The sequence below is a fragment of the Hyperoodon ampullatus genome, assembly GCF_949752795.1.
Source record: "Hyperoodon ampullatus genome assembly, chromosome: 10".
NCBI lineage: Eukaryota > Metazoa > Chordata > Mammalia > Artiodactyla > Ziphiidae > Hyperoodon > Hyperoodon ampullatus.
Genome location: NC_136923.1, coordinates 103,833,290 through 103,846,634, shown reverse-complemented (window position 1 = coordinate 103,846,634; position 13,345 = coordinate 103,833,290). Strand labels below are relative to the sequence as shown.

General features: G+C 46.8%; 1 protein-coding gene across 1 annotated transcript; it reads right to left on the bottom strand.

Moving 5' to 3' along the window:
- Window positions 1-4,381: 4,381 nt before the first annotated feature.
- On the bottom strand, window positions 4,382-12,468 carry LOC307059694 (leukocyte elastase inhibitor-like). The gene is made up of 6 exons (XM_079713861.1): window positions 12,289-12,468; window positions 10,439-10,576; window positions 9,646-9,763; window positions 8,128-8,270; window positions 7,875-8,042; window positions 4,382-5,751 (listed from the first exon to the last, which is right to left on the bottom strand). The coding sequence occupies exons 1-6, from the start codon at window positions 12,454-12,456 to the stop codon at window positions 5,347-5,349; spliced, it is 1,140 nt and encodes a 379-aa protein (XP_079569987.1). The 5' UTR covers window positions 12,457-12,468; the 3' UTR covers window positions 4,382-5,346.
- Window positions 12,469-13,345: the final 877 nt, after the last annotated feature.

The following is a 13,345-nucleotide window of genomic DNA, read 5'->3' as shown; positions in this document are numbered from 1 at the left end:
GCATTGTGGCAGCTTGTGTCATGGCTGCAGCCTGGTCATCATGCAGTTCACTTCTTCCACCTGGTGGGGTTTCGGTATCTACAAGACGGCTCACAGGATGTGGCTCAGAATATGACCCGTGGCCCTTGAGGAGGAACTACGGGGCCTTGACTTCGCTTAATGACTAAACTGTTGTCTCGTCCTGTTTGACCGCTTTTCTCTGTTTCTGCGTTTTCCCACTCCTCTGATTAAACTTATTCGCCTGAAGTTTTTCCGCAGACAGAAGGCAGGCTGAGGACGTGGGGGACGGACCCTCGGGTGCTGCTCCGTTTCACTGATTCTTCTCCAGCTCCTTCCTAGCCGTTTGGCCCCCATGTCCCCAAGGACACTACCACCTACCCGGCCGTCGGTGGTCTCCCCCGCGGTGTGACCCCTCCTGGGCACCTTTGCTCCATCCGTGCGTCACATCTGACCTCGGGATCCTGTGCTCTCCCCTCTGCTCTGGTGGTGCAGATCCTGCAGTCGCTTCAAGGAGCGTGGAGCCTGGAAGGCAAGATGAGTTTAGACCTTGAGAGTCTGGAAGTGCTCTTACTCTACCTTCAGACTTGCCTCACGGTTTGGGAATAAGTTCTCGGTTGCGCAGCGTTTGCCAGTTGCCTGCCTCTTGCCCACGTTGCTGTCGAGAAGTTTGACCTCTGCAGGCTGAGCGAATCTTCTCTCTCTGTTCCCGGGGTCGGAAAGTTTGCGATGATTTTCCTGGGCATTTGGTGGAGCCTTTCAGTCTGGAAGCTCAGGTCTTTGAGCTCTGGGAAAGTTTCTTTTCTTTTCATTCAATAAACACTGAGTGCCTGCCTCACACTGGGCTCTCGTTGGAAACATAAGCGAACAAACAACAACAGACAACACTCCTGTGCTCGTGAAACAGCGTGGAAAAGAGCGTTTCAATGTGGCAACGGGATAAGTGCTAAGGAAGAAGGGCTGCCCCGGCATGGACGCAGACAGGAGGGGGTGTGGTCCAGATGTTCGGGTGGCCGAGCAGACCCCCGTGAGAACGAGAGGGGAGTGTGCCCCGGAGGAGAGCCTGCCAGGCGGACGGAGGGGCGAGTCCACAGGCTCTGAGCAGGAAGGTGCCTGACAGGCTTGGTGTCCGGTGAGGCCGGTCCAGCACGTGAGCAGATAGTGGCACCACCGGGAGGTGATGGCGTGGAGCCTTCTTGGTCGTGGGAGACTTGGCTTCTACTCAGGGTTTCTAGCAAAGGAGTGATGTGGTGGGACTTGGGTGTCGTGAGGGTCACCTGTGCTGTGGCCCGGAGACAGGCCAGAAGGGAGGAGGGGCGGCCAAGGGCCAGGCAGCATCTGTGAAGCCTGGGAGGTGGTGGTGCGCAAGCAGTGGTGGCGGAGATGGTAAGGCTGGTCTGGTGATGAGGGCGCTTGAAGGACGAGCCAATAAAATTTGGTGACAGGTCGTGTGTGGCGTGTATGTGTGAAAGAGGAGCCGGCGGTGGCTTTCGTTTACTGAGGTCATGGTAGGTACCAGCTTGGTTCTTAGCGCTTTGCAGGGACTACTTATTTGAATCCTCGTAACAACCCAGGAAACTAAGCACCATTATTCACATTTTCCGGGTAAGGAGGCTGGGGCACAGAAAGGTTGGGTAACTTGCCCTGGATCACCCAGCTCACAAGGGGGGTCCTTGGATGCAGAGGCCCGCTCTCACGTGTGGATTCTTCTCACCTCCACTTTCTCTGGTCCGTCTTTCTGGAATAGCCTCTGGAGCTCTGCCCTCTGGAGGTTGTCTCTGTTTCTTTCCTCCTCATTTTCCATCCTTTGTCGTTTTGCTCTTCTCCCTGAGAGAGTTCCTCAACTTTATCTTTCCTCTTTGCCACCATCATGTTGTAAATTTCCGAGAGCTCACTTTTCTGGTCACGTCCTTTTTTTTGTTGTAGCCTGTGTGTGTTTGGTGACTACTTATCTCCATGAGGATATCAAATTTGTTTTTTTTCTCCCTGTATCTTCTCTTTCCTTCCACGGTTGTTTTTTCTGTTTGTTTTGGCCTCTTTCACAGCACTTTTTCCTCAGATGTCCAGCAACCCCGGGTTAGGTGCTCCCGTTCAGCTCAAGAGCAGATTGGAAGCTCAGAGCATATGGAGCGGGGACAGGGCCCGGGGTGTGACTTTGATCCTCAAGGAGCCATTTGTTGGAAACCCTGGAAGCCAGAGTCTTCAGGGCTTTTCCTCTTGGGCTGGTTAGAGCCCCAGAGAACCTCTTCTGTTCTCTCGCCAAGTGGGGAAAAGTCTGCTCCCTGCGTTCTAGGTGCCACGTGGGCAGGCGTCTCCCAGCGAGCTGTGTGTGTGTGTGTCCCCTTGGTCTCTGCGTGTGAACTGATGTCGTACCAGTTTGGACCCTCACGTTGACTGTTAGCTCTTTCACCTTTATTCTGCCCCAGGCTGTCTCTTTTTTCCTCTTTTCCTGTGGAGTGTCTTCTTACTGACTCATTTGAGTTTTTTTATCTTCCCTTTTGTATTTATCCATTCTTTCGTCTTTCTGGATTTTATTTATTACATTTTTCTTTCCGGAAGAAATGATGATTTCTCCTGACCATGACAATTCGGTTTCTCTCTTTTGCTATATCTAATTTGCTAATAAATCTTATCTATCTAGTTCTTCATTCATTACAGTATATTTGAGCCCTGGAATTTCTATTTCATTTTTATTCAGAGATGGCAGTGTGTCTTTTAGGTTTCCAGTTTTCTGCTGAAATGTTTAACCTTGTCTTTTGTCATCTTGATCATAGAAAACCGTGTTGTTCTTTTTTTTTTTTTTTTTTTTTTGCTGTACGCGGGCCTCTCACTGTTGTGGCCTCTCCCGTTGCGGAGCACAGGCTCCGGACGCGCAGGCTCAGCGGCCATGGCTCACGGGCCCAGCCGCTCCGCGGCATGTGGGATCTTCCCGGACCGGGGCACGAACCCGCGTCCCCTGCATCGGCAGGCGGACTCTCAACCACTGCGCCACAAGGGAAGCCCAGCCGTGTTGTTTTATAATTTGTGTGTGATGATTCTAATATTTGGAGCCCCCAGTACTTCTGTTTCTATTATCTGGGGGTTTTTTTTTGGGGGGGGGGTGGGACTGGTTTTTTGCTTTTTATCTTTTTTTGCTGGTTTTAATATACGTTGTCGTGGCTCTTCACCCATTCAGTTATCTTTGATTGTATGCTGGGTGTTGTATAAGAAAAGCTGATTATAAAAAATAATTTGAGGTTTATGGGTAATCTTTCCCCAGAGATGATTTTTGTTTGCTTCTGCCATATGCCTCTGGGTTTTAGCAAACCAGGATGAATGTAATCCAATTCTAGGGGCTGGAATTTTCCAGGCTGTCCGACGACTTATAGCAGGGCTGCATTCCGAGACGGTTCACTCATACCTGTAGGGTGTCAGACAAAAGCACAGGAAGTATAATGGGGCCCCTGCTCTTGACAGGTCCAAACTCAGCCTACCTAGCCTAGAACATTGCCCAAATCCCTGCTTCACACCTCATTTCTCTCTTTTGGATTGGGAAATGCACAGGGGGCAAAAGTGATTTCCAACTGCACCAGTTTCTCCTGGATCTTGGCCCAGTAATTCGGCATGATCATGTCAACCTTCCTCCTCTGGGCTGATGCTTATTTTGTTTGGTTGGTTTTTCAGTTGGTCTTAAGAGGTTTGAGTTACCTAGTTCACCATTATGAGAAGTAGACGTTTTCCACGTAAAATATGAACTGGGGGACTTCCCTGGTGGTCCAGTAGTTTGGCCTCCACACTCTCACGGCTGAGGGCCCAGGTTCAATCCCTTGTCGGAGAGCCAAGATTCCGCGTGCCGCATGCAGGGAGGCCAAGGAAAGAAAGAAAGAAAGAAAGAAAGAAAGAAAGAAAGAAAGAAAGAAAGAAAGAAAGAAAGAAAGAAAGAAAAAGAATTGGATCTAGTCTCTGCTCTTGAATTTACTAGTTTTCTGATTTCAACAACTGACTGGTAGTCCATGGGCCTGTTCCCTCAAATACAAGAAGGAGAATTTGAGCAGATTGGCTTGGAGCCCATGTAACTTAAGATTAACACGATTTAGTCTAAATCACTGAGCAGATTTTAGGATGAGGAGGCCAAGCAAGAGTAGCAGAAGGCAGTGACTGTGGCTTTTCTTGTCGTCCCTGTAGCTAAGAGGACCTGGGATATGGCAGGTGCTAGTCAGTATCTTAAGAAAAAAAGAAGGAAGAAATGCTTGCCAACATGAGATTTGCTGAAATTTTGTTTTCTGCTGTGGAGTCACTCCCTATCGGCACAGACGTGATCGTTGGTCAGGCCAAGAACCCCCTTTTGCAGTCTTGGCTTGTCTGAGATCAGGGAGAAACAAGAAGAGGACTGAGGTCAGTCTGGTTTGCGGAATCTTAGGAAACTTTATTAACCAGCCACCAGCTTTATGGGAGCACAAAGATGCAGCATTTCACGCCCCCTTCCAAGGAGTGCATTGACAAAGGGTTATATTAATCAGAGTGCATCCTCACCCCATCTCCCACCACAGCGTTGCATAAAGCCGTCCCACTACCATAAAAACCTGTACCATATTATGGACGTCAAGAGCCTTTATCAGAAAACACGGCAGAAGCCGGTTAACAGTGAGATCTCTGCGCCACCTCTTTGCTTAATAGTATCTCCTACGACATTTTTCTTTTTGTCATTTCTTGGCAGCTTTCATGGTAAGACACCTACAGCTTGATTCCTTGTGAACCCACACCAACTCATATCAGGAGGGAAAAGGGAGAACAAAAAAAGGGAGGGGTTAGTTTATCACTAGGTGGCTCTTTGATAGTTTAAAACCTGGAGGGCTGTAATGGGATACAAATCCTGCAGAACACAGGGTCAGAGACATTGCCAAGGCAAGTCTGTCTTCATAACGCAGACCCTTAATTGGGGCGCTCTGTGGTATTTCAGTTGAATATCTGTTTTTAAGCCTCCCTTCAACAATTAGGGTGTCTCTATATTACGGCTTCCAAAAGTCTAGCTGTGAAACAGATGACAGAGTGACCATGTTCCCCCCGGCTCTCAGGGAAGTATAGCAACTTCATAGATTTCTACGTTGTCAAGAATCTACACATCTGATTTTTTCTTTCTTTTTTTAACTTGATGCACTCAAAAGAAATCACTGGATTTTTTTATCATAAAAAAAGAAGAACAGATACCCATGCCAAGTTAATGGGTGTAACCAGCCAACACAACTGAGCTTACAAAGGAGATTAAAGATACATTTTTGGATAGTAGTTTTACTGGTAAAGATCTATGAAAATGGTCACCATTGAAAGGGCAGGTACAACGCTCCAAGCTTGACCTTGTATTTCTAGTCTCTATGGGGAAGAAAGTCTGCCAAGGAACAGGATGTTAGTGGAAGGATTGTGCTGAATGAAGAAAATGAATGGATGGTCGGCAGTGAAATACACCTCTTGTGACATCATGGAGCAGAAGCAGACCGCGGCCGCGGTGGCTGCCGCTGCCTCTGTGCCCTCCTCGTTCACTTCCACGAAGGATTTGTGGACCACCTTCGATACAGAGAGGTCTCTGGTTCCCGACATGCCGGACAGGTCAGCCTTGCTACTGAAGAGCTCCTGCATACCCAGGCAGGCCAGCGGAGGGGTGAGCTCGTAGCTCTCCTCCAGCCTAAACCTGGGCAACTGGACATTGACCTCAAGGAGATCCAGATTCTCGGGTCTGGTCCACTCACGCAGCTTTTCCAAAGTCAGCTGTTGCTCAATCTGGATTCAGAATGGGCAAAAAGAAGAGCTGAAATCATTTTATATAAGTAAGTTAATGAAGCATTGTTTGAATGAACGGGCCCATCATATCAGCTGCTCACTGGTTTCCTTCATGTTTTGTACCAAAACAGATTCCATTTGGAGGATTTCATTTCTTTCTGGCTATTGGTGATAATGAACAGAGCTGCGTTCCAAGCTACCAGGGGCCCATCCACCCAGACCTACCAGGCCCTGCCGCACCGGATCACTGGCCAGCCTGGCTAAAATTACCCTAATTGGTCGAGTGATGCCAGAGGATATTTTAAAGCTTTCTTCATTTATTTTATTCTGTTTATTCTGAAGCCCAGTGATCACTGTGGTTATCTGTGAACCTCACACAGCTGAAGTTCCCTCTCATAGATTTAGCTCATTGGGAAACGCAGAAATGGACCTAGTTCCTCATCTAAAATGGGACAACAGTAGTACACACACGTGGAACACTGTAAGAGCTGAATGAGTCACCCTATACAAGTGCTGTGTAAGGTCAGCTACTGTCATTACTGTTATTACTGCTAGTGCACTGGAACAGAAGCACATTCCACTTCTCTGCTGATGCTGGTAATTCCAGACTTTCTTTTTTATAATCAGGAACGGACAAATATGGAAATACAATTGAAAGAAGGAACACAGTGGTTTTAACTTATGCTCTAGAGCTGCAAATGGCTAATATTAAATGCCATCCAACAGCAAGTTTGGTCAGGGATGGGGGAGGGGAAAAGCACACAACAGGCCAGAGACACTGAAGAAAAACCTCACTCTTCACAGTTTTGCCTCTTCCTGGCCCTGGCAAGAGATACCAGTGCCTTTAAATTACAAATAACAGAAACCACAGACAAAGTTCAGGTTAGGCAGTGGGCTTATCCCTCAGAGTAACAGGTCACATGGATCTTTTCCTGTCATGTAGCAATTGGACATTTAATGCACAATCTACGTGAACTGGGGTGAGAATGAGCAGATTTTATAGCACATGGTGAAACTATATACTGTAATGTTTGAGGGTTTTTAATTTTAAAAAATTGTTTTAATGAAACAGTCCTCATTTATGGCACGTTCCTCTAAAGTTCATCTAAGGGAGTCCCCACGAGCTGCCACTGGCCAGCGTTACACTCGGTCTGTACCTTAGACGTTCCCACCATGTTGTGCGCTGATAGTAGCTGAACATTTAAATGTGGGGCTTCCATAAAAAGGAATGAAACTGAGTTATTTGTAATGAGGTGGATGGACCTAGAGTCTGTCATACAGAGAGAAGTAAGTCAGAGACAGAAAAACAAATACCGTATGCTAAGGCATATGTATGGAATCTAAAAAAGTGGTACTGATGAACCTAGGGGCAGGTCAGGAATAAAGAGGCAGACCTACTAGAGAACGGACTTGAGGACACGGGGCGGGGAAGGGTAAGGTGGGACGAAGTGAGAGAGTGGCATGGACATATATACACTACCAACGTAAAATAGATAGCTAGTGGGAAGCAGCCGCATAGCACAGGGAGATCAGCTCGGTGCTTTGTGACCACCTAGAGGGGTGGGATAGGGAGGGTGGGAGGGAGACGCAAGAAGGAGGAGATACGGGGATATATGTATACGTATAGATGATTCACTTTCTTATACAGCAGCAACTAACACAAAAATGTGAAGCAATTATACTGCAATGAAGATATTAAAAATAGTACAATAAAAAAATAAATAAATAAAATTATATGCACAGGAAAAAAAAAGTTCTCATCACAAGAAAAAAAATTATATCTGTGTGGTGATGGATGTTAACTAGACTTATTATGGTAATCCTTTCACAATATATGCATTTATAGAATCATCATGTTGTACTCCTGAAACTAACATAATGTTACATGTCATTAGACCTCAATAATAAAAGTCTCTATAAACATAAATAAATAAATGTGGAGCTTCGCAGTGGTACATGCACATGGGCTACTTTACAAAGGAGTGACAGGAAACTGGGAAGGAACACCGGGTCACCTCACTAAACAAAGAACAAGCACCTACACCCGACACACACACACACACACACACACACACACACACACACACAGTCCGCGCATCACCCGGGGAGGGGTTGGGGCGCACCTTCCTCAGCCCCGTGGACTCGTCCTGGATGTCATCTGGCAGCAGGATGACCATGCTGAGGTCCTTACCCTGGTAGGGCAGTTCCAACACCTGGCAGTTAAGGTCGTTGATGTAGCCAAGCAGAAACTTCTTCTTCTGATGCATCATTTTCACTAGTTTTGTGTCTTTCTGAACAATTAAAACACAGATCACTAACACTGTTGTCAGCGTGGCTTTAGAGCACACAGTCATCTAGACGGTCACCTGCCCTCACCTTATTCAGTCTGAAAGCTGCATCCTTTGTGGCCTCCATCATGAATTCCTCCTGCCACTTTCCTTTGAAATAGATGGCATTCACCAGCACCAACTTAGTCATGCTATCAACCATACCTGAGGCCAACAGCTCTGGAATTTTCCCTAAAAAGACAAAGTTAGCTTTTTAAAAATCCACCTATCAGAATTCCAAATTTGAACGGACCTTTGATTAGCAATGAAATGCAACTCAAATGCTTCCTTCTATTTAATTTCCTTTAACATGGTACTAAGTTAGCCAAGCCCCCTGGGGTGCTTCTACTTTAAATAAACCAACTCGAGGGGCAGCTCAGGGTGACACAAACTGCCCCCAAAGGGCCGATGCTTCAAAACAAGTCAATTGTTTAAAGGCTAAAACCAGGAAAATTCTTCTTTTCTGGAATGTGTAGTAAACACTGGGCCTCATTTTGTGACTGGCCATTCTTTTTCAGGAAAAGAAAAATTTGTTAATCAAAATGTTTTGTCACTAATAAATAACTCCCTTCTTCAAATCTTCCAAGTTAGATGCCTAACTCTCACAGGAAAGCTTTTAACAAATATCCAAAAGGTAGGACAGTTCCTCCCCTGAAACACAGGCCCCACTCATGATGCGGCATGGCCGTGACAGTCCCGTATGGAAGGAACACAGGTGTCCTGTGGGTGCCTCCACCGTTCCGTGACTACGACAGAAACACAAACCAGAAAAACAGCCTGAGGAGACTCAGCCCCACCTCCCGACCCTGGTTTATTAGACAAGATATTGGCAAAAAGTATTTATGACCACAGCAGCTTGTAAATATTGATTCACAAGACTTTCATCTCTTTTAGTCTACGTTCAATATTATCTTTCATTTTAAAATGTACTTTGGGGAACTTATGGGTAGAAAACATTTAGCATCTTCAGTTAAATCATGTTTACATTTCCACTTTGAGGAATTCCTACATTTGAAAGCTGTCTGGGGACATCCCCCCATGGGGCAGTGGTTAAGAATCTGCCTGCCAATGCAAGGGACTAAGGGTTCGAGCCCTGGTCCGGGAAGATCCCACATGCCGCAGAGCAACTAAGCCCGTGCGACAGAACTACTGAGTCTGCGCTCTAGAGCCCGTGAGCCACAACTACTAAGCCCGCACGCCTAGAGCCCATGCTCTGCAACAAGAGAAGCCACCGCAATAGAAGCCCACGCGCCGCAACGAAGAGTAGCCCCCGCTCACCTCAACTAGAGAAAGCCTGCGCGCAGCAATGAAGACCCAACGCAGCCAAAAATAAATATATAAAATAAATAAATTTATTTAAAAAGGAAGGGAGGCAGGAAGGAAGGAAGGAAGGAAAGAAAGAAAGAAAGAGAGAGAAAGAAGGCAAGCTGTCTGGCCCTGGGCAGTGCAAGGTGCACCCCAGGGTCAGGCTGAGGGGCTAGGGAAGGGGAGAGGCGGTCACCTGCAAGGGGAGGCGGGGGGAGGAAAGGAAGCATCAGTGTGGACGACCAGGGCTGCCCTCGCTCACCTTCCGTCTGCCCTTTGACCCACTCGTTTATGGTCTTCCTTGAGTCTTCGCTGGCCTGCACAAAATCCACACTGGCCAGTTCAGCACCGTACATTTTCTGAGTTGAAGCTAAGAACTCCTGTTTAAGGAAAGAAAAAAAAGGAAATGTGAGTAACTCCTACTTCATACAGAAATGGTTTTCTAAAATCCTTAAGAGCAACAGAAATTGTCCCAAAAGGCATATTTCATTGTAACAAAAAAAATTCTAACCCCTCTACTTTTTTTAGTATAGTGAAAAACACATAGCATTCGATTGACGACCTTAAGCACTTTTAAGTGTACAGTTCAGTAGTTTCAATGTTGTATAAAATTTACCAATTTCTGGGGACTTCCCTGGCGCTCCAGTGGTTAAGACTCTGTGCTTCCACTGCAGGGGCAGGGGTTCAATCCCTGGTCAGGGAACTGACATCCCACATGCCACGTGGCACAGACCAAATAAAACAAAACAAAATGTACCAATTCTTTTCTACCCCTTGACTAACATTTTCATAAACAAGCAAATACTGATTGTACTTGAAGGTGAATTATGGAATTCACTCTTGCTTTAGCAAAACAGCCAGGGTCAATCTTTTCACTGTGGAGACTAGAAAATGCAATCACGTCCATTTATGGGAATACTGTCTGTCGTGTTCTCATTCTGGATCATTTTTCTGAATGTTTATAAAAATTAAAGCCGACTTCTGTGACCTGAATGTGCTGGAAAAAAGTCTGCGTTGTCTAGTGAGTTTTGGAACATGAAGAGCAGCGTACTTACAGGGAGGAAATCATAGCTTTTCTCTCCAAATAGCCTGTTAGCAAGTTTCAGAATATAGGGAGCTCCATGTTTGTTGATATCAGCATTCAAACTCTGAAATCCTGAATGAACCTCCTCAACCCCTTTGAAATAGAGAGCCTAAAAGAAAGAAAACATTATTTCTATAACCATTTATTTTGAAACTATAAGCTGGTTCCTTGCCATTTGCTTCCATCAAATTAAATTAATATTACTAATTATTGATGATCCCCAGCCATCATCATTTTTCATTTTTCATTGGAGAACATCATTAGTCATTTTTCGTTGGAGAACAAATAATAGAAAATCCAAAATGTATAGCTTGGTGAAACATAATAAGGATATTGGAAACTGTTTTCCTATCACTTTTTTGTTATAATTATACTTCCACACATAGGAGTGGTTAACAAGCTAAATTTTATACAAGTCTGCTTTTTTCTCCAAAAATCATAAGTGGTATGCTCACATGTATATTCTATACAAATATAATGTTACTGAAAGTTCTCAGAAATAAACAGTAAAAATAAGAATCATCAGCTACATAAGAACACAAAGATAGTACAGATTGAGAGGTTTTTATTTTTTTTAATTGCACTCTTGTCATCACTGACTCACTTACTTAAAAATAATTTCTTTAAACTTAACATGGGGCCAAGTTTAATTCCCATACATCAGTTACATCTAGAGTCCCTTTATGGTTTTATGAGGCCTGGGCTGGTTCCTTGCTTCTAAGGCACAAGGAACCAACCTCCACCGTGTACAAAGGCCAGTGACTCACTGAGATATGGCATGTGTGTGGGGGTGCTGTGACGGATCTCTTTACTGGAAATGGGGGTAAACACTTAAGACTGTTCTTTACTGAGCTTATAAAGTTCCTGGAAAGCCTCAAAACAGAAGCTCAGATTACCTTGCAGGGGACGACTAACAATGATTAGTACCAGGGGTTTTTTTTTAAGTGGATTTTTGAAAACTTTCAAATGCTTTTGTAACTGCAGTGATGAAAAAGGTTGGTTATTCCTAAAGTACAGAAATAGAAGCTTTGCAGCTGGAACAGGCCCATAAACGTGAATCCGGGCTGGACCTTCCCTGGCTTTAAGTGCAGCGTAATCTGTGACCCGTGTGTTAGAAAGCCCTTCACTTTCACCCCTCTTTTCAAGGAAAGCCAGAGTTCCCCACTCAGCATAAAGCACGGCCCGCACACAGGTGCCCTCCACACCCACCAAGGACAGGCAGGACCCTCAGCATCCCCGCCCCCTCTCCCTGCAGGGCCCTCCTGCTCACACAGGAACGGGGGTCACAGCCCACCAGGGCACACCTGGTGCCAGGCCCAGGGGTAGGGACACGGAGTCACAGGCTCTCGTGTCCCCTTGACTTCTCGACTAGGTGTCGTTATGCTCAAAAGTATCAAGACACAGCCGACATTATGTGAGTAGCAGAGCATCACAGGCAAAGCAGAAACTGGACAGTCCTGGGCGGGGGAGGACGTGGCTTACAGGAGAGCCGTGCAGACTGGTTGCTGGAACAGAAGCAGCGCACGGCAGGGGGGTGTCAGCTTTCTTCCTGCTCCGTCCTCGGTCCCACAAAAAACAGAGCCTGGCACATGGCAGGTGCTCAGTAAAGACTGGACCATGCATGACAGCCTGCATCCCAGTGGATTTTTCCTGGGCCTTTTTCTGAAAGTCTGACCTCATGAAGTATAATGTATAATGTGACACACAATGCTGAACAGCGAAATACAGTTTTCTACAAACGCGCTGCCAGAGCTCAAAGGCACCACTTTCTGGTACGGTCTGTGTGGTGGGCACCGGCTGGGAAAGCTAGTTTCTGCTCACCTTAGACATCTGCGCTGCGGTATTGCCTCTGGCCCCCAGAAGGAGCATGGCCAGCGCTGATGAAATGCTGAAGGGGGAGATGAAGATGTTGCCGTCAGGATCGCTCTTGTTCAGGGTGCGGAAGAGGTCCAAGGCAAAGCGGGTGTTTGCCGCGCTCAACTGCTCCATGGTGAGGCTGCAACACAGAGCAGAGCCCCGAGCTGCCCCCTGCCACACCAGCCAATCGGCAACGCGACTTCCCCATCTCCTCCTCAACTCAGGCCAGCCCCCCTGAAATACCCTGCAACGAACTTGTACTTTCTCTCTCCCTCGCTCTCTGTCTCTCTCTTGCGGAGGGGCCAGAACTCTCCATGTGCACAAATGCGGGAGCTTGGGGCGACTGGCCAAGGACTCAGCAGTGACATGGGATCAGGACTCCGTGTCCTAAAGGGCCCTGGCCGTGCAGACAGGTGCATCTGGGCCCTTCCCTACCACACGTGGGAGCGCACACTTCCCACCCTCCGTTCAAGTCTCTGAATCACTTGAGCCATGAATCCACTGCCCACTTTTACCTGAAAAAGAATGTTTCTATTAGAAAATCATAGCTACCTGCTACTCATTAAAGCAAATTCCCGCAAAAGCGACAGAAGTATCCTCGTTTTTGAGGTTCACTTGCTGGTGTTTAGAGAGGTCCCCAGTCTCACAGCTGGTGAAGGGTATGAGAGTGGGAACCCGACACAGGCCCCGGGGTCAGGTCGGGCAGCCGGACAAGGAGGAGGTGACAAGTATCCTCTGTCACTCCCCGGGCAGGGAGGCTCTGCAGGTGAAGCACCTGGCCTTGCGCTCAGCTCAGCCAAGCACTCTCCCCACCTGACCTCGACTCTCAGCCCACATACAGCCGAGGAAGAGGAACAGTCGTGCTGGCTGCCCAGCCTGTAAGTCCTAAGTTGAATTATTACTGTTGTTGCTGATAAATAATCTCTAGGATCGCACTGGCCTCCCTTCCCTGCCTCCAGCCGCAGAAAGGAGAAGCCGCTCCGCCGGGGCTGCCTGGAAACCGTCACAGAGAGAGAAACAT

Coding starts and splice junctions, on each gene's coding strand:
- LOC307059694 (XM_079713861.1), bottom strand. CDS start 12,456: ATGGAGCAGTTGAGCGCGGCAAACACCCGCTTTGCCTTGGACCTCTTC. Junction 9,764..10,438: donor AAAGCTATGATTTCCTCCCT/GTAAGTACGCTG, acceptor TTCCTTAAACAG/GAGTTCTTAGCTTCAACTCA. Junction 8,271..9,645: donor GGTCAAAGGGCAGACGGAAG/GTGAGCGAGGGC, acceptor TTGTCTTTTTAG/GGAAAATTCCAGAGCTGTTG.